General features: G+C 50.8%; 4 protein-coding genes across 4 annotated transcripts; 3 read left to right on the forward strand and 1 right to left on the reverse strand.

Moving 5' to 3' along the window:
- Positions 1–483: 483 nt before the first annotated feature.
- On the reverse strand, positions 484–4,947 carry STEHIDRAFT_162217 (uncharacterized protein; the record flags this gene model as incomplete). The annotated part of the gene is made up of 11 exons (XM_007309827.1): positions 484–1,651; positions 1,704–1,837; positions 1,898–3,459; positions 3,518–3,673; positions 3,726–3,918; positions 3,983–4,033; positions 4,094–4,386; positions 4,445–4,578; positions 4,644–4,773; positions 4,828–4,877; positions 4,934–4,947. The coding sequence occupies 11 exons, from the start codon at positions 4,945–4,947 to the stop codon at positions 484–486; spliced, it is 3,885 nt and encodes a 1,294-aa protein (XP_007309889.1).
- An 825-nt stretch (positions 4,948–5,772) lies between these two features.
- Positions 5,773–8,351, forward strand: STEHIDRAFT_125504 (ATP-sulfurylase). The gene is made up of 10 exons (XM_007309828.1): positions 5,773–5,915; positions 5,988–6,068; positions 6,127–6,209; positions 6,278–6,435; positions 6,497–6,670; positions 6,755–6,972; positions 7,032–7,162; positions 7,226–7,486; positions 7,545–7,735; positions 7,795–8,351. Exons 1-10 carry the CDS (start codon positions 5,883–5,885, stop codon positions 8,196–8,198), a joined length of 1,734 nt encoding a protein of 577 aa, XP_007309890.1. The 5' UTR covers positions 5,773–5,882; the 3' UTR covers positions 8,199–8,351.
- A 245-nt stretch (positions 8,352–8,596) lies between these two features.
- STEHIDRAFT_125505 (putative beta-glucosidase D) lies at positions 8,597–14,619 on the forward strand. The gene is made up of 26 exons (XM_007309829.1): positions 8,597–9,428; positions 9,498–9,683; positions 9,742–9,839; positions 9,910–9,949; positions 10,013–10,116; positions 10,183–10,213; positions 10,287–10,358; positions 10,429–10,492; positions 10,563–10,651; positions 10,708–10,739; positions 10,798–10,936; positions 11,018–11,226; positions 11,318–11,514; positions 11,612–11,693; positions 11,774–11,872; positions 11,936–11,986; positions 12,051–12,170; positions 12,221–12,489; positions 12,559–13,245; positions 13,347–13,489; positions 13,555–13,669; positions 13,728–13,743; positions 13,823–14,072; positions 14,155–14,162; positions 14,239–14,413; positions 14,517–14,619. The coding sequence occupies exons 1-19, from the start codon at positions 9,293–9,295 to the stop codon at positions 12,830–12,832; spliced, it is 2,292 nt and encodes a 763-aa protein (XP_007309891.1). The 5' UTR covers positions 8,597–9,292; the 3' UTR covers positions 12,833–13,245; positions 13,347–13,489; positions 13,555–13,669; positions 13,728–13,743; positions 13,823–14,072; positions 14,155–14,162; positions 14,239–14,413; positions 14,517–14,619.
- A 1,537-nt stretch (positions 14,620–16,156) lies between these two features.
- Positions 16,157–17,974, forward strand: STEHIDRAFT_150221 (NAD-dependent formate dehydrogenase; the record flags this gene model as incomplete). Its single annotated transcript, XM_007309830.1, has 11 exons — positions 16,157–16,162; positions 16,220–16,294; positions 16,349–16,393; positions 16,456–16,509; positions 16,576–16,610; positions 16,689–16,716; positions 16,834–16,926; positions 16,986–17,072; positions 17,129–17,446; positions 17,519–17,800; positions 17,858–17,974. The coding sequence occupies 11 exons, from the start codon at positions 16,157–16,159 to the stop codon at positions 17,909–17,911; spliced, it is 1,077 nt and encodes a 358-aa protein (XP_007309892.1). The 3' UTR covers positions 17,912–17,974.
- Positions 17,975–18,167: the final 193 nt, after the last annotated feature.

Here is an 18,167-nt window from a genome sequence, read left to right on the forward strand (position 1 = left end):
TATACGATCATGATAATTGATCCGATCGGGCTCTTGCCCATCCGTCTAGAAGAATTGAGCTCGAACGGGGAACGAAGGTGGACTTGACGATGGGTCACCCAAGCAAGAATAAAATCAAGTGCCGCCTGGAACACGAGAGATGTCAGACATGGGGAAGACACGCTCATCGAGGAAGAAATGTCCTTAGATCGGTCTTCATTTTGGAGTTTTTGAGCTCGGAGAAGTCCATGATCCTCCACTGGCGGTAAGTTCCTCCTCGAAAAAGCCGCGCGCTGATACTTGCTCAAACTGATCTGGCGCCTGCCTTGACCGACGGGTTGACAGATATTAAATAACTAAGATCCGGAAACAAAAGATCAAGAGGTGGCAAATACTACGCTGAGACGCTCAGAGCAAGCCCGAGGGCACAAAAAGAAAGAAAATATTGAAAGGGGCCTACAGTAAACTCGAAACATAAGCAGGCAGACAGACCGTCCCATTCAACTACTCCTCGACTAGACACTTCGTCCACGATGTCCCATGCGCCTCGCCACGGATTTGCGGTGTCCAGTCGAACCCTTCCTTCAATTCTGGCGGAACCCACAAAAGCAACTCGTTGTTCCGCCCAAGGATCCACCCAGACTCGTCCCCATTTCCCCAAAGTGAATGTTTCCCGAAAGGCGTTAGTACTCTACAAACCCGAACGGTCTTGTCAACCGATCCAGAGGCGACCATGGTTCCGTCTGGAGAGAACGTTAGGCAAGTGATGGAACCTCTATGCACGACCAACGGCGTGCCAGATTCGCCTGTTTCAACATCAATGAAGTAAATTGGGCAATATTTATCGCCTGCCGTGCCTAAAGCGATAGTTTTCTTATCTGGAGAGACGTCGATATTAGTCGTGAAGCGCAGGCTGGGTGCTAGTGGCACGGACGTCGTATCGAAACTGTGCAGTTCGGCCCCCGTACGAGTATCAAAGATATGGAGCAGCATGCGTGTGGGATCATGCTCAACAGTAATGAGCCATTCTTCATCTGGTGAGAAGATCATGGTGTCGATCTGGCCGCCAGTGTATATGACAATGGCGAAAAGTCCCTCGATGGCGTCCCATAGACAAAGCCTGCCTCGACTGTCTCCAATGGCTAGGAACGACCCTTGAGACGAGTACTTCAAAGACGACAGACGCTCGTATGGTCGGGGGACTTTGTCATGTTGCAACGGATCTGGGAGAGAGATAAGTCCGCTCGCATTGGTATCATAAACGGACAACAAGCCGTCGAATCGGTAACAGACAGCGACGCGTTCGCCATCCGGCCGTAAAGCGAAAAGAAAGTCGAGGTGATCTCTATTCCGTTGCCTATCCGGTAGACCGGTCAATATGAATTCCGACAGAATTTCGCCAGCCTTTGCATCCAGTCTTTGCAAGCGGCCCCCTGAAACCACAGTGATGCTTCCACTGTCTGTGGAAAATGCGACATGTTGTACCCCCTCCCTATGGGGAATTGTGGTCAAGGTGGAAACGGAAACGCACTGCGAGATATCCCAAGTATGGAATATCCTATCGTCAGAACTGGAAAGAATGCTGCGATTGTTCGGAGAGAAGGCGATAGAGCGTATGATCTCGCGGTGCTTTGTGAACACATAATATTCTTTGGTAGGAGACCTCGAGATTCTGTGCTACGACGGTCAGCAACGGTCACTTCACAATGGGAGATGGAACGCACTCAGGAAATCTGAATTGCGGTTGGAAGCGTTCACGCTGCTCGGTCTGCCAGAATCGGATGGCGGAGATGTAAGTGTGTGGTGCCGACGTTTTGATCGCGGCCTCAAATGTCTGAACAAAAGAGATCGCTTCGACCTTGGGGAGATATGTGAGACTTGAGGTAAAATGGCAGTCGAGGCGAAAGCAGACACTCACTGCTGCGTGGCTCCAGCTGAGGATTTTGGTCAGTCCACTGATCGCTAAATCCACAGCCTCAATTAAGCTGAGGACCTCGAGCCAGAAGAAGAGGCGCGTTCGTAACAGTAGTTCGACTTCTGCGACTAGAGCTTCTGGCATTGTCCCCTCGATTGCACATAAGTGCTCTATCCAAAACTGAGATGCGTATAAGAGTTCTGGGCTGATGAAACGGTAGAGACGGTCAGGAAGGTCGATGACCTCGTCGTTCCGTAGATATGAGGATGCAAGGTGACATATGTTGAGTTGAAGCTGTTCGCTCAGAACACGGATGCATCTCGTGGCGAGTCTATGATGATGATGATCCGCTACGTCAACGAAAAAGTGTTGGCTTCGATGGGGATCACGGAGGAATTCAAAGAAGGAGAGGTTGAAGGGCACTAGAGGAGCACGGCGATCTGTGGCATTCGTTAGGAAGGAATCCATCTTAGTAACCACCGCGATGATGTCCTCTTCGGAGGAGGCCCGATCTCTCATCTCTACAAGGTCGGAAAGCGAGAGTGGGTGGTACGAGGCGAGAAGAATTCCCATTACGTCCCTAAACTGTCCCATAGTAGTAGAATCCCGAGGATCAAAGAGGCGACGGAGCGCATGGAGATAAAGATCGTCTTTGGGTGGTGTCGACTCCGTTGATGAACATTCAGATGGACAGCTCAGCATGGCAGTTCGAATGCGCTCAGGGAGTTTGGTATCGGAGTGATCGCCACAGATCCTATCGCAAATCAATGACATCCACAGGAACGATCCTCGAGAGCTCTGGGCTAGATCGAGACAGTCGACGTTGCGGGGTTCGAGGGAGCCGGCATGGCGGCCGATACTGAGACGTGATTTCGCATATTCAAAGAGATCACTATATACCGAAAAATCATCAGGTCCATCCAACTGCTCAATCTGGGCATTTGGGTGGTTTGTGAAGCGATTCAAGACCTGCGAATCCGGGCGTGTTGTCAGGAGGATGCGAAAGTTGGAAGGTAACTTGCTGACCCTCGCAGCTAGAACCGCCAAGAACTGTCCGAGACTGTTTTTATCGTCACAGTTCTCTAAACCGTCAATGACCAGGATGATAGGACCTGCCAGAGCTAAGTCTATGAATGGTGCGAGGATAAAACTCTGTAGTTGGTCAGTGGGGTCGAGGGCATTTCTGAGCGCTCTGTCGGCTTTTATCGCATCCCACAGTTTGTAGCGATACTGTGGATCGAGTGTGGCCAAATCTTGGGCAATGGTAGGGAAGAATCGCAAAGGCATGCGCGTTTCAGCAGCCTCTTTCGCAGAATCCACGAAGACCGAGGATCCCAGGCGGCGGAGTCCATGATAGTGATGAGAGATGCTGTGTGCAATGGCAGACTTTCCAGTCTCTTTATCGCCAACCAAAATCAGGACGCCTTTCTCCTTCGGGTCGGGGCCGTCAACCCATTCCTTGAGTCTGGTCAGTAAAGCTTGACGAGTCCCGGGGAGGCATCTTTTTCCTCCATGGAATCGAGCGCCCCGAGCATATGGAAGGTCCAGAAGATCCAACTTGATCTCTGGGTAGGGGTCAGTGTCATGGATTAAAATTAAAAGTTAAAAATTGAAATCATTCACCAACTCGTTCGACAATATCTAGAACACGCAGGACAGAAATCTCGGTATTGATCGTGGCATGGGCTAGAAGAGCGGCCTTGAGCTCGGAGAACTTGTTTCCGTACTCGACGATGGCTGCATCTGTGGGAGCCACGGCATGCTTCAGAGTACGAGTGACTAAAAAAAAGGTGTGCAAAAGGACACGAATAGAGGGAGAAGTCGGACATACAGAAATCGTCGTTACAATACGCGGATATAAAATAACCACATTCTGTTGTCTGTTGCGCCAGGAGAAGCATTACTTTTTCGTGAGATTTGACTGTGCGGAGTGGTTCGGCTTCCTTAACGAAGTCGTACACATCATTCATGGCATCGACGAGAAGTAGGATATTGATGTCCCGTTGCATTTGTGCTACAACGAGCTGTGGATTCGCAGCCATCAGACTAAGGGCCCATATGTACACGATTTGAAGACAGTGTACACACCTTGTACGCGGCCGAGATGACACGGTACGCGGCCTGGGCATATGGATGAACCTAGTCGAGCACACAACTGTCAGCCGCAACTACTTCGCATGGTCCTCGATTCAACCCTACCTCTGAGACCGAGTCAGCTATGTTGGAAAAAACCGCCAACTTGCTTAGCAGGGGGGCCCATGTTTCTTTGATGGTATCGAGCGATACGTCATCCACTGACTGTAAGCCACTCAGTAGGTGACTGTTGCCGACCGACTGAGAGCGTTGAAGCAAAGAGGCACGAATTTTGGCTCGTTGCACCATGGCAGCCATAGCACCCGTCTTGTTATCTTCCAGATCAACCTTCAGTATAATGTGACCAGCCGGCGTGGCCTGATTTGATGTTTCGTCTAACTGCAACGGTCGGGTGATTTCTATGCGGCGAAAATTTTAGAATGGAGCGCGGTGAGCTCTAGGAGTTGTTGCACACACCTTCCCTGACCATGTACGAATCTGTCAAGATCCTTTCCAGTCTTTCTTCTTTAAAGCTCCCAATTAGCACATCTGAATGGAACCGCCGGCGTCTGTACACTTCAATACACAATATCGATGACTCGAAGGCCTCACTGTTTGTGCGAGACATCAGGAGCCGGTACAGGAAGAGCCTAATTCGCATCAGTGAAATGCTCACAACGAGAATCGCTTATCCCACCCAGCGGCCTCAGTACTGTCCTGGGTGCTCCCCGATACGTCGTCGACCTTGACGGTGGCGAAATACTTGCGACTCGGATTATCACCAGGGAGTTCGTAAGCTCGAAGAACTATGGAACAGCTGTGAAGGAATAGATCACTGTATGGGAGTCCGATAGACATACTGGTGACGTGAATCGAACCCGTGCATGGGGATGATCCCAATTGAGTAGTTCTATGAGTCGTGTGTCAGGACTGATATCATTGGCTGGAAGCTTGAGTAGAACGCACTGTATCGCAGACATGTATGGGTAGTGGCAGAGTTCAAGGATGAAGATCAGGCAGAGATGAGCGATTGGACTGCAAGGTTTGAAGAGGACTTGAGAGGGCGTAAACTGCAAGCACAGGGCGTGGGGAAGGAAGGTGCACAACGCGCTGACAAAAAGCGCTTCATGCGTCTAAGTGAACCTGTTGTCAAAGATATGGGTGATGTCGTCGAAAATTGTTTCGGAGCGCAGGATGAATTGGACAAGACTTGTTCACATGTACGGCATGTCTTGGAGGTCAGTAGTGAACGTTCTCGGAGCTTTAAGAGACTGAATGAATTGGGGAGCCCCAAACTGTTGGCACACTTCTTAAGACAAAACTCAGACGAAAAATGTACTTGATACAGTATTTTAAGGTGGCTTGGCCTGAGGCCTGATGTATGAAGAGAGTATATCGCAAAGACTTGGTGGCGCTATGAATGAGCCAAGAAAGCAGAATATATTCGGACTCTACGCCCCTCTGCCCACCCTCGGTAATTGCCGCCATTTACGCTTTGAAGAATTCCGAAAGTTGCTGATATCACGCTAAGCGACTTCGCTTGACCGCCACATCCACACCCATCTCAACGAGCTTGTATAGATAATGCATATCCATCCTTGGCTTTCTCATTCACATACATCGATTTGAATGCCTGCTCGAAGTGCACGGGGCAAGCAAGAGGATGTCTGGGTTAGCAAGCATGGCGAAAACTTTTCAGACGAGTCGATTGCGTGATCCAGCACCATCGGTATGTTATAAGACGCAAAATACGACCTCCACGATTGCACCCTCCGAATTCCCCTCATCCAATCTTCGAGTGAACAGAAGACCTTATAGGCTATCTCCAGTCGCAAATTACCCCAATTATCTGCTCAGACCTTCGTCATTCCCTGAATTGTCATCATCTCCTTAGGATTTCATAAAAGTAGAATACATGGCCAATACTCCTCACGGTGGCGTTCTCAAGGTGCGTTCACAGTGACATTTCTCGGGTGGTCGGGACTGATTTGTATTGCTTAAACCGTTGTGGTGGTCATAGGATCTCCATGCTCGTGACGAGCGCATACAGCAACAATTGAAGGAGGAGGCCTTTGGTCTATCTGATATCAGGCTCACCGAGGTTCGTCTTCCTTGATTATCAATCTCAGTCCTTTCTAACATCTATTCATGTATTCTAGCGTCAATTATGTGATCTTGAACTTGTTTTGAATGGAGGTTTTAGCCCTCTAGAAGGATTCATGAATGAGGCTGATTATACCAGGTCCGTCCACTTTACTTCAATTTTGTTGGAGTCTACAGTTTATTTATATTGAAACTTGATTTGTATAGCGTCGTCGATACCCTCCGTCTCACAAGCGGTCATCTCTTCCCCATGCCCATCACCCTCGACGTCTCGCAAGATGACATCGACCGACTATCATTAAAGGCCGGTGCCCGTGTGGCCCTTCGCGATCCCCGTGACGATGAAGCGCTCGCTATTCTGACAAGTGAGCATCATATCCGATGCCGCATCCTAATCAATCATCTCATTCTGTTTCGTGCCTTTAGTCGATGATATATACCGTCCAGACAAGGTCAAAGAGGCTATTAACGTTCTTGGTGCCGATGATCCCGCACACCCTTCTGTGGCGTACCTTCGCAGCCGAGTCAAGGAATTCTACATCGGTGGAAAAGTACAGGCTATTCAGCCACCAGTTTACTTCGACTATGTCCCTCTCCGTTGTAAGTACCCATTCCAGCCCACTATTCGACCCTGTCATCCAACCGAATATTCACTTGGCTCTATGTTTTCGCTTGGCACCACAGACACCCCAGCCGAACTCCGTGCACACTTTAAGAAACTCGCGTGGCGCAAAGTCGTCGCTTTCCAGACCCGAAACCCCATGCATCGCGCTCATCGCGAGCTGACCGTTCGTGCGGCACGTCAACGTCAAGCAAATGTCCTCATCCACCCTGTCGTCGGGATGACGAAGCCGGGAGATGTTGACCATTATACTCGGGTGCGAGTGTATGAGGCTATTATGGTACGTCGTTCTTCTCTGGTATAGATTGATGCGAGCCTGACGAGGTGTCTGAACTGTAGGACTCATACCCTCACGGAATGGGTCACTTAGCACTCCTTCCTCTGGCTATGCGTATGGCTGGACCCAGAGAGGCGGTATGGCACGCCATCATCCGAAAGAACTTTGGTGCCACGCACTTCATCGTTGGCAGGTCCGTTCCGCTCACGCTCTAGTCCTCGTTGCCTTCGTTTGCTTACCGACTCTTACGCCGCAGAGATCACGCCGGTCCAGGAAAGAACTCGCAAGGAAAGGACTTCTACGGGCCCTATGACGCTCAAGACTTGGTTACAAAGTATCACGACGAGCTCGCGATCGAGATGGTGCCATTCCAAATGATGACCTACCTTCCCTCGTCGGACGAATATCAACCTATCGACGAGGTCCCGAAGGGCGTTCAGACCCTTGATATTTCGGGAACTGAGCTTCGTAGGAGGCTGAAGACGGGTGCTGCTATCCCTGATTGGTTCAGCTACGAGTGCGTGACCCTCTGTCTCAACGATTATTCTAAGGACCTGTTCTCACAACGTTTTCAGGCGTGTTGTGAAGACCCTCCGAGAAAGCTACCCTCCACGAGCGAAGCAGGGTTTTGTCATCCTATTAACTGGATTGTACAACTCCGGAAAAGACACCATCGCCAGGGCACTCCAGACCGTCTTCAACCAACAAGGTGGCCGTAGCGTCTCCCTTTTGCTCGGTGATACTGTCCATCACGAGCTCTCACCAGGTACCCAACTTCCTCCTTATACTCGCTCCGTGACTTAAATCTTACGGTTCCTCTGTTAGATCTCGGCCATACAAAAGAAGAGCGTTCAGCCCACCTCCACCGCATCGCCTTCGTCGCTGCCGAACTCGCTCGCGCGGGCGCAGCCGTCATCGCCACCCCCACTGCTCCCTACCAAGAAGGCCGCGACGCTGCCCGCCACACTGTACTCTCCTCTGGCGGCTCTGGAGGTAACTTCTTCACCATACACGTTTCGACTCCTCTTGAGCACTGCGAGAAGACAGATCGGAGGAACGTGTATTCGAGAGCGAGGAAGGGCGAGATTACCGGGTTCCCGGGGGTGGATGTGGAGTATGAGGCTCCGGATGCGAAGGAGGTAGATTTGACGGTGGATTTGACGAGTCAGACTGTGCCGGAAATTGTTCACAGTGTGGTGTTGATGTTAGAGTCACAGGGGTTGTTGTAGATGGATGGATAGGTTTTCTAGATGGTGTCTTGGATGAGGGCAGGCGTGTTGTAGAGATGTGTGCTGCATAGCTATCCTGGAATATGTACGTAGACAGAGGTATTTTATTGTGTTAAATCTAGCAGGGTCCAGCAAATTTATATCTTCGCTTTTGTACCGTATAAGCTTGGCGGCTCGCCTTCGGATTCGGACTCCTCGGAAGTCGGGATCGGTGATCGCCAGATCAACAAACCCGTGAGGCCGGCGTAGCACGATGACGTCGTCAAAGTCCCAACGAAATATTTCTTCCGGATCCGCTCCGTCTCGCATAATATTCGTGGCCTCCTTGTGTCGCTCATGATCCAGACCTTTTACTCTGCACGTTTCTGTTGTTTACTTCGAGGAGGTTCAACATGTCGGGCAGACCTGAAGCAGCCTGCAGCTCGGTCGGACCTTGGACGTTTGAACGATCCCACCCATCGCATTCTTGAGCTCATCCTAGGGTTGACTCTCAGTTCTGGTGTCAAGGGCTTATGCGTTTATGCACGAGATGTCTTTTTTGAGGAGCATGCACCGTCAACATGCTTCATAGGAGACAGGTATCAATCCTCGTTGTCACAGCCTCGAGTGCTTCGAGGATTTTCCGTACAAGTTTTGGTCTACGCTGCGCAATATCGAACACAAGGATACCAATATGAATACTCTACCACCTTCTTTCCATCAAGGACGCATCGACCATCCATCGAAAGGTCTCGGACCATAGAACGCACATGTCGCAGTTGTATGCTTGGACTCCGGGCTCTGTATACACCAACTCCTCCTGATGCAAATCTCTTGCTTCTTCGGGCGCACATTCTTCCGCAACTACGCTTATCCCTAAATCGTCTTTTCATCCGCTTGTCTCTCGGCCACCGCACGGAAATGTACTGCGGCTCGCTGCGCGCAGCTGTAGCGATGAGCTCACATTGAAATTATGTTCGACCATCCTACAGTCGCTATGTGTCGTTTTCTTGGATTTCTAGGCGATCTCCTCTTACCGAAACTCTTATAAAGCGCGCGATGAGCCGACTGTTGATGTTCAATTTTGATCTCCTCCCCGCCGCCCAGTATTCAGGATGGTGTTACCATCCCTCCTTGCGCCCCTCTCGGTCGCGCTCTTCGTCTCGTCCGGTGTCTATGCCGCCTCGAACTCCACCTCAAACACTACCTCAACGAGCTACAACGATACTTCCATTCTTTCCTCCGGTGCAGGTGCGCTGCTTCTACCTTCGAACTCATTCTCATCAAACATACTTACCAATGGCTTCGTCTGTGAAATAGTGAGCCTTGGTGCATGGCAATCTGCATATGACAAGGCGACCGCTTTCGTTTCAGCCCTCACCAACGAGGAGAAGATCGAACTCATCACTGGTTCAAGCATCGAATCTCAAAACTTCACCGCTCTCGATTTCTTGGACAGTTCTTCGTCCTTGTACAACTATTACTTTGCCTCCGGTTTCCCGCTAGGTGCGTCTAACAGGTATGCACGTTGGGTATATTCCGACTGAACCCGCGATTTCTGTAGGGAACGCTGTGGCGATGACATTCGACAAGGACCTCATGTACTCGATGTACAAGGCTTCGGGTGATGAGCACTATGCCGCTGGTACCCAGGTCATGAATGTGAGTATCTCGAGCTATCGTCTAATATATCCAGGGCAGCTTCTGATCTCGAGAACGCGCCATCACTTAGGGTCCCGTATCGGAGCCTCTTGGAAGGTCACCATGGGGTGGTAAGGACTTCGGGAGATTCTTTTGATCTGGCCTCCTAACTTCGGATATGAATGATTTTCCAGGTCGTAACATCGAATCTTTCGGTGTTGATGCATATCTCAACGGTATTACCTTCGGAATTGCTGTCCAGGCTATCCTTGATGCTGGCGTGGTCCCTGGTGGAAAGGCATGCTTGTTTTTTCCAACAAGGAGTGCGGACGAACATCGTGTCTGACGCGTCTTCTTTTTGTAGCACTTCTTGATGAACGAGCAGGAGACTAACCGTAAGCATAGCCACAAGTCCATATTGGCAAATAAGAGAGATGATCCTAACTGCCCATAATTCACTAATTTTAGGTGAAGCCTCTGGATCCTTAAATTCTCCGTCGAGTCAATCCGTCTCGTACTCAGCTGATGTGGATGACAAGGGTGAATATCTTTGTCGTCTTGTAATTTTTATATGTGTTCCAGTAACTGATGTTTATTCGTGTCCACTCAGCCTTGCATGAAACGTACTTGTGGCCTTTCTACGACGGTACCAAGGCTGGTATGGGTGCAGTCATGTAAGTGATCCCTCATGCTCGGGCTTCATGACAGTGATGCTAAATTACTGTCATTGACCACGCTGTGCAGGTGTGCTATGAATCGCGTGAACGAGAGCTATGCGTGCGAGAACTCCGAGCTCTTGAATAACTATCTCAAGACGGAGATAGGCTTCCCAGGTATGCACCCCACCATCCATCCACTATTATAATGGATGATTCAATGTTGCGCTCAGGTCTCGTCTATGCCGATGTCAGCGGGCAAAAGGTGTGTTGAACTGGCTACTTGATTCAAGCGCCGACTCACCATCAACTATGTTCTGTAGACTGCGTTTGGCTCTGCCACTGCCGGCCTGGACTATGGTTCATCGCAATACTGGTCCAACGATACCATATTGGAGGGCATCAGCAACGGCTCTCTCTCTCAGACCCGTCTCGACGACATGGCCGTCCGTAATCTCATAGGTCCGTCTCGGTTTACACCGTTCTCTTTCCACCCTTTCTAAATCCGCGACTTCCTGACTGACGTCGGAATTGGAATGGTAGCCTGGTACTACGCCGGACTTGACGAGAAGGTGGGAAGCCAACCTGAAGACACGGGCGCGACCGGATACAGAGTCCGTGGTAACAACAGTCAAATCATTCGTGATGTCGGTGCTGCGTCCATCGTTCTTTTGAAGAACACAAACAACGCACTTCCTCTATCCGCTCCCCAGATCGTCGCCATCTTCGGGTCTCATGCTGGATCGGCCATGGTGAGTCCTTTCGCGCCACCCTTTGCAGCTTTTATATTAGAGAAACAATCTGACTCACGACTGTTTTGGAACTTGGTGTCGGTGACTGCAGGGTGGTCCAAACTTCCAATTCTCTGTGGCTGGCGAAGACGACGTGTACTACGGACATCTCACCTCGCCCGGTGGCAGCGGTGCCCTTTCACTCACTTACTCGGTCTCGCCGCAACACGCTTTGATCGAGCAGGCGAGAGTGGATAATACTATGTTACGCTGGATCTTGAACAACACCTACACTTCTGGCTCTGGAAGGTACGCAACTATGTCCCGCCCCTTAGTTCTCGCGACCTCATTGCTTACTGTTGCACCCTGGAACGGCGAATGGTGACGTGGGTTTTTGGTTTTCCAGCGCTTTGGTCAGCTCTGGAACTGGAAGTGCGGTTACTTTGGACGGGTACGCTAGCGGAGCCGATGTTTGTCTTGTTTTCGTGGTGCGTATCAATTACTTTGTTATCATCGCATCGCAACGGCAGGATGTTCATTCACGCTGTTTCTTGTTGGAATCGCATAGAACGCTTGGTCAGGAGAGGGCGCAGACCGCACAGAACTCAGGGACTCCGTTCAGGACGAATTGGTTACTTCAGTCGCTGCTGACTGTAACAACACGGTGGTGAGTCTTCTGCACCATTTGCTCGTTGGTCGAGTGCATGAATTTGACTTGTTATGTCCTTAGGTCGTGATGAACACTGTTGGACCCAGGATCTTGGACGCCTGGATCGAGAACGTGAGTCTTTCGGCCATAATTCGCGATGTCTGAAGAGACAATCTCACTCTATATGTGATTTCAGGTTAACGTCACTGCGGTGCTCTACGCTGGGTTGCTCGGGCAAGAATCTGGCTACTCCATCCGCGATGTTCTCTATGGAGATGTCAACCCTTCTGCACGCCTGCCCTACACCATCGCTAAGGTTTGTCATTCGTCTTGACCTATTGTAACTGAACTGACGGTATACTCCAGAATGAGTCTGACTACGCACAATTCACCATCTGCGAGGACGAAGTGTGCACCTACGACGAGGGCAACCTCCTTGATTACAAGTACTTCGACTACTACAACATGACGCCACGCTACGAGTTCGGCTACGGTCTCTCATACACCAGTTTCACGTACGGTAACGCGACTGTGACCAGTTCGAATGTCACGTCTGGATATGCCAGTGGCCAGCTTGCTGTTGGTGGCAGGGAGGATTTGTGGGACGATGTCGTTGAGGTCCAGGTTTCGATCCAGTAAGTACCGCCCTTACAGCTATTTCACCTCATAGTAGGACGGCGATGCTGACGTTTTCGGCCATGAAGGAACACCGGTTCTCGAGACGGTTCCGAGGTCGCTCAACTCTACGTCTCCTTCCCCTCCGTCGCGGACGAACCCATCCGTCAACTCCGCGGCTTCGAGAAGGTGGCCATCACAGCCGGCAGCACTGAGACCGCCACGTTTACTCTCCGCCAACGCGATCTCAGTTACTGGGACGTTGCCGCGCAGGAGTGGGCTGTCGCTGCTGGCGAGTATGGTTTCTATGTCGGCGCGAGTAGCAGGGATTTGAGGGCGAACACGACTCTCACGGTCGAGTAAAGTGATCGTTTCGGATATTGCGTTAAAGATAGTGTGGGTAATGGAGGTTACAGTGGTGCAGGGGGTGTGTGGGGATCTATGGACAATGTCTCGTTGTGAACCACCTTCGTTGACTCCATCCACTCGTTTACATAGTAGAAGGTTTTCGTTTGTACCTCGGGGTTGATGGGTCATTCTTTACTACCTTGTCTGGTTTGCTTGTGCGTTTTATTCTGGACTAATACTCTTTAGAGATAATAGATGAGTTGTACTCTGACAACTAAATCTGAATCTGCTCCTGGAACTTCCGGCCCAAAATATTCTGATGAAAACATCTTTACGGAAAAGTCGAACGTTCAGGCTGTCTTTGTCTTTGAGCTGTTTATTCGTGCTGAGAATTCCGAAAGGCCAAATGTGCGGGTCATGATCCAGTCCTGCCAGTAAGATGCACGTCAATTTAGTCAGAGTAACATGAGAGCTTCACGACGTAGATTCCGGAATGAGATGAGCAGAAAAGAAGATGTCAAGCACTTACGAACGCTCGTTGACCTAGGAACGTATCCACGAACCAAATTATCCACGTCCTTCCCCCAGCCCAGAGATATCTTCGTGGGTTTGGCTTGAGAATCTCGGCCACCACAGTACGTGCGTATTCGTCGGCTGGGATGGCTTCCTGAGCTGCCAACGAGGAGCGTGGTGTTAGCAGAGCACACAGAAGAAGAATCCCGGAGTACAGCACTGACACTGTGATGTATTGACACGTTTCGCTTGATAGAGATCTTCCATGGGTTTGTACAATGAGTTTTCTGGAATGGTCCGAGGCTTAGCTATGTTGCTTCGAACAGAGCCGGATATGACCTGAGAGCAAACATTACTACTGTAACAATAGAATAAAAATAGAGAATGAGATACCCACGTTGAGCACTTTGACGCTTCGCACGCAAAAGAAAGGAAGTCTCAGCTTTACCATTTCATGATCAAACATGAACGAAGCAGCCACTAGCATCTCACTTAAATGGCGCCAATTCAACCCTCAACGTATTCCCAAACGCATGCAAGGCAGCTTTACTGGCATTGTACGCTGCGCTGAATGGAATCGGCGTTAGGCCTGACACGCTCCCTATGTTCGCGATTCGCCCGTCTTTGGAGGCGATGAGTAAATGCACGAATTCTTGTACTAAGATGATGGGTGCGAAGAGGTTGAGCTCGAAGAGGGCACGGACTTCGTCCATGTCCATATCTGTTACGGCGACAGGGTAGGCTGCGATAGCGAAAGACACGAAGATGTTGTCAGTACATTTGACAAATATCAAACGGGATATCTAGTCATGCTGGACGCATACCTTGTCCGCTGTTAAGGAGACGAGTAGCATATAACATGGTATAAGCATCTGTCATTCATACTTGTCATTTGGCAAGCGTCTTACGCGTTGTTGATTAGGATGTCCAACTTTCCGCCAGTTAGCGTCGCCAACTCATCACGTACTTTTCGAATGGCATCCCGGTCAGTCACGTCGAGCACTAAGGTCGTCATTCGACTTCCGAGAGCCGACAGTTCCTGCATTGCTTCTTGGCGACGAGCGGTCGCTACGACATGAAGACCTACGCAGATACGAGCACGGTGATTGGGACCAGGTAATAATTAGGACAATGGTACGCTCGAAAGGCTACTCTAAACCTCGTTATGGTCGATGCGAATGCTGACCTTTGGAGTGAAACTCTTTGGCGAGTGCATGTCCGATTCCTCCCGCACTGCAGCCAGTAATCAAAACGGTTTTTGTTCTACTCTCCATGGATAGTACGCTCAACGAATATAGAAGTCGTCGGGCCTGGCGGAATGCTGTAACGGTTAAAGAAGGAAGGTCGCAATTGGGTGGCCCGCTGTGGCCCGCTCGTTGTCATTGGATGCGGTCAGGTTCGGAACATTGCTCATGTGAGCTGATTGGCCCCCGATCCAACCCGCGAGCGCGTTCGTCGTGTTGATTGGGTCACCGTGCCCTCCACTCATCTTCCGTTCTGTTCAACCGCGCAGTCATCTAGCTGCATCATCTCTGACGAGGAAAATTTCACTTTATTCTAGACATAACGTGCGTTAATTTTTCTCTGTGCTTGGAATGCCGGCGACAACAGACGTTTCATTGTTCACCAGAGTCCGGCTTCTGGCGATGACGTTTCGTTCGCTATATGCATGTCCAGTTATACCCATACAAGGCTCGCTCCTAGCGATACTGACCTGCTTTTAGGCTGTGCTAGGTTACACTTGACACCCTTGTGACTTCACTCCAAGCGAGGCTTGCGCCCCAACTTGCGCCTGGGTGTCACACGGTTCACGACAAGCTCGTACAGGCACTGGGAGAGAGATCAGTCTACACTGAATTGGGATAACTTCTTCACTTATTGGTACTGAAAGTCTGTGAGCACGAACCTGTCCTCCGAGGATCCTGGAATAACTCTAGCGAACTGGGTCCCCTCGATTGCGAGTCGCAGTCATCCTCGGGCTGTGTGTATGTCGGACCTCCACGGGAGTTGCGACAAGTCACTGATGCGAGCGAGCTCAATCGGACGAGATAGCTTTACGCTGACATGTTAAGGCATTTATCGGGCTAACTCAGTGTCGGCCGGTGGCCCACATTCCAGCAGCCTGAGATTCCGGTTAGAGCGTTTTCCCAGACACAGATGACTACCAAGACCGACCGTTCCCTCGTCTTTGACTATCTTTGCTCTAAAAGGTTCAGAGTCAAGTATTGGGTGTGAACTCTACGCGAGGTTCAAGACACTCACGGGGCTGAGCTCGTGTGGTCTTCGTTCAGCGGACTTCCGCGAGGTGCCCAGGTCCGCCAGAGGTGGCGCAGCGCCACAGTAATCTGTGTTGACAAGAAGCCGGCGGAAGGATAACGCGAGTGTTTTCGTGCGATGACAATTCCGCTTGTTCATTCTATTCTTGGTTCAACATCGCGGGTCGTGCTCGGTGTAGATGACGGCGTGTAAGAGCGGTCATCATCGCTCGCGGACGGTATCGGAAGGTGGCGCCTCTTGTGTTGTGAAAGGGATAGGGGCCTGTCGGCGCAGAACGGGCATGTGACGAACGACGTCGGGCGCAACTGGGTGGCCGTTCACGTTCAGCAGTAAGCCAGAGGCAAACAAGCGCGTCTCACATCTCATCCGGCCAACGTGAACGGCGAGTCTCTTTTGGCTCGACCAATCAGACGACCTATCCTATGGATCATAATATACCCCGCTCCTGCGCTCTATATAAGCCGTCCCTCACCCTCTCCATCGATATCACAACACTCTCACTCCCTTCAACTACTTCAACTTACCAACTCACCACCCAACCAAATCATCATGAAGGTCATTATCTTACTCGTTCATGAATATGTTAGTAGCCACTGATTTCGTGGATCCCAGGTCCTCGCAATCTTGTACTCTGGTGGGAAGCATGCGGAGGAGGAGTCCCGTCTCTTGGGCACGACCGAGAACCAGGTGTGTACCTTTACTATTGCTCTGCTGAATGCGAAGACTGATGCCTCTCTCTAGCTCGGTATCCGCGACTACCTTCAGTCCCAAGGCCATGAGTACATCGTACGTTCATTGGGCACGAACCCCCTATCCCCACTCAACCCGCCCTCCCTCCGTCTATGTAGGTCTCAGACGATAAGGAGGGTCCCGACAGCGTTTTCCAGAAGCACATAGTCGATGTAAGCATGATGGTCGCGATAATCGTGCTTCGTTCCATTCGCTAACCACCTCTACTCTCTGCGTAGGCCGAGGTCCTCATCACCACGCCCTTCCACCCAGGGTGAATACCTTTCCCCTGAATGTCTTGTGCATCACCAGCTCTTTCGGCGCTCCGAGTCTGACCTTGCTTATTATCCAGTTACCTCACCCGTGACCTCATCGAGAAGGTGCGTTTCATTGCTTCCGTCGATCCCGGCTTCCGGGGCCCCTTTCAAAGCGCACCTATTGGCAATTACCCCGCATTTGCATACTGACGTCAATCTTCTCTTCGTATCTCTTTCCAGGCCAAAAACCTGAAGATCTGTATCACGGCTGGTGTTGGTTCAGACCACATTGACCTCAATGCCGCTGTTGAAAAGGGGATTCAAGTGCTCGAGGTGAGCTTGGACAGTCCGTTCAACCTATTCGTTGTTTGAATGCTTTATCGCCCTCATAGGTGTCTGGTTCCAATGTTGTATCCGTCGCTGAACATGTTGTGATGTCCATTCTCCTCCTCGTCCGCAACTTTGTCCCTGCACACGAAGTACGCATCCTCTCCCTGCCTCCACATCTTGATCAATTAAACTAACGGCCCACTAGATGATTGAACGTGGTGACTGGCAAGTCTCAGAAATCGCCCGTAACGCCTACGACCTCGAAGGCAAAGTCGTTGGCACCATCGGTGCCGGCCGTATCGGCTACCGTGTCCTACAGCGTCTCCTCCCCTTCGACTGCAAAGAGCTTCTCTACTTCGATTACACGGCGCTCCCTGAGCAGGCAGCGAGGACCGTCAACGCGAAGCGTGTTGAGGACCTGAAGGAGTTCGTGTCGAAGTGTGATGTCGTCACTGTTAACTGCCCGTTGCACGAGGGGACGAAGGGTCTTGTGAATGCTGACTTGTTGAAGCACTTCAAGAAGGTACGTCATCGCTTTACTGTCGTCCATGACATATACGGATGTTGACTGCTTCTTCTTTCATCGTGTGAATAGGGTGCATGGCTCGTCAACACCGCCCGCGGTGCCATCTGTGACAAGGACGCCGTCGCTGCAGCCGTCGCGTCCGGCCAGCTCAATGGTTACGCCGGTGATGTCTGGAACGTCCAGCCCGCGCCCAAGGACCACATCTGGCGCACAATGAAGAACCCTCTCGGCGCCGGCAACGGCATGGTCCCCCACTACTCTGGCACGACTCTCGATGCGCAGGCTCGGTACGCGAACGGGACGAAGAGTATTTTGGAGAACTACCTCACGAACAAAGACCAGGAGCCCCAGGTGCGTTGTTTAAGTTTCGCGAATCTTGCATGTGTTAATCAGGCTTGTTATTTGCAGAACATCATCGTCGGCAAGAAGGGTTACGAGACCAAGGCCTATGGCCAGCGCTGAGCGGTTTTGTATCTGGTGTCGTTCGCAGTCTGCTTGCATGATATGTATGACTATGTAGCCGCCTGTCCGATTTGTATTCCAGCCCGGTCTCTTCGGGAGTATTGAATCTATCATTCGCAACTCGTCATTGACGTCGACGGATTCAGACCGGTGGTCAGAGGAGGGAGCTTCAACTTGGAGCATTTAGCGCATACAAAACGGAAGGAAGGACGATAAAAATGCAGCAAGAATAATGATACAACAGCAGTGAGCAAGT

This window comes from Stereum hirsutum (genome assembly GCF_000264905.1).
Source record: "Stereum hirsutum FP-91666 SS1 unplaced genomic scaffold STEHIscaffold_18, whole genome shotgun sequence".
Taxonomy (NCBI): Eukaryota; Fungi; Basidiomycota; class Agaricomycetes; order Russulales; family Stereaceae; genus Stereum; species Stereum hirsutum.

Bases quoted from the DNA above. Each gene is read 5' to 3' on its own strand.
- STEHIDRAFT_125504 (XM_007309828.1), top strand. From the start codon at position 5,883: ATGGCCAATACTCCTCACGGTGGCGTTCTCAAG. The intron at 6,069-6,126 runs GTTCGTCTTCCT...CATGTATTCTAG, and splicing joins CTGATATCAGGCTCACCGAG to CGTCAATTATGTGATCTTGA. The intron at 6,671-6,754 runs GTAAGTACCCAT...TTGGCACCACAG, and splicing joins CGACTATGTCCCTCTCCGTT to ACACCCCAGCCGAACTCCGT.
- STEHIDRAFT_125505 (XM_007309829.1), top strand. From the start codon at position 9,293: ATGGTGTTACCATCCCTCCTTGCGCCCCTCTCGGTCGCGCTCTTCGTC. The intron at 10,740-10,797 runs GTGTGTTGAACT...TATGTTCTGTAG, and splicing joins CCGATGTCAGCGGGCAAAAG to ACTGCGTTTGGCTCTGCCAC. The intron at 11,694-11,773 runs GTGCGTATCAAT...GGAATCGCATAG, and splicing joins ATGTTTGTCTTGTTTTCGTG to AACGCTTGGTCAGGAGAGGG.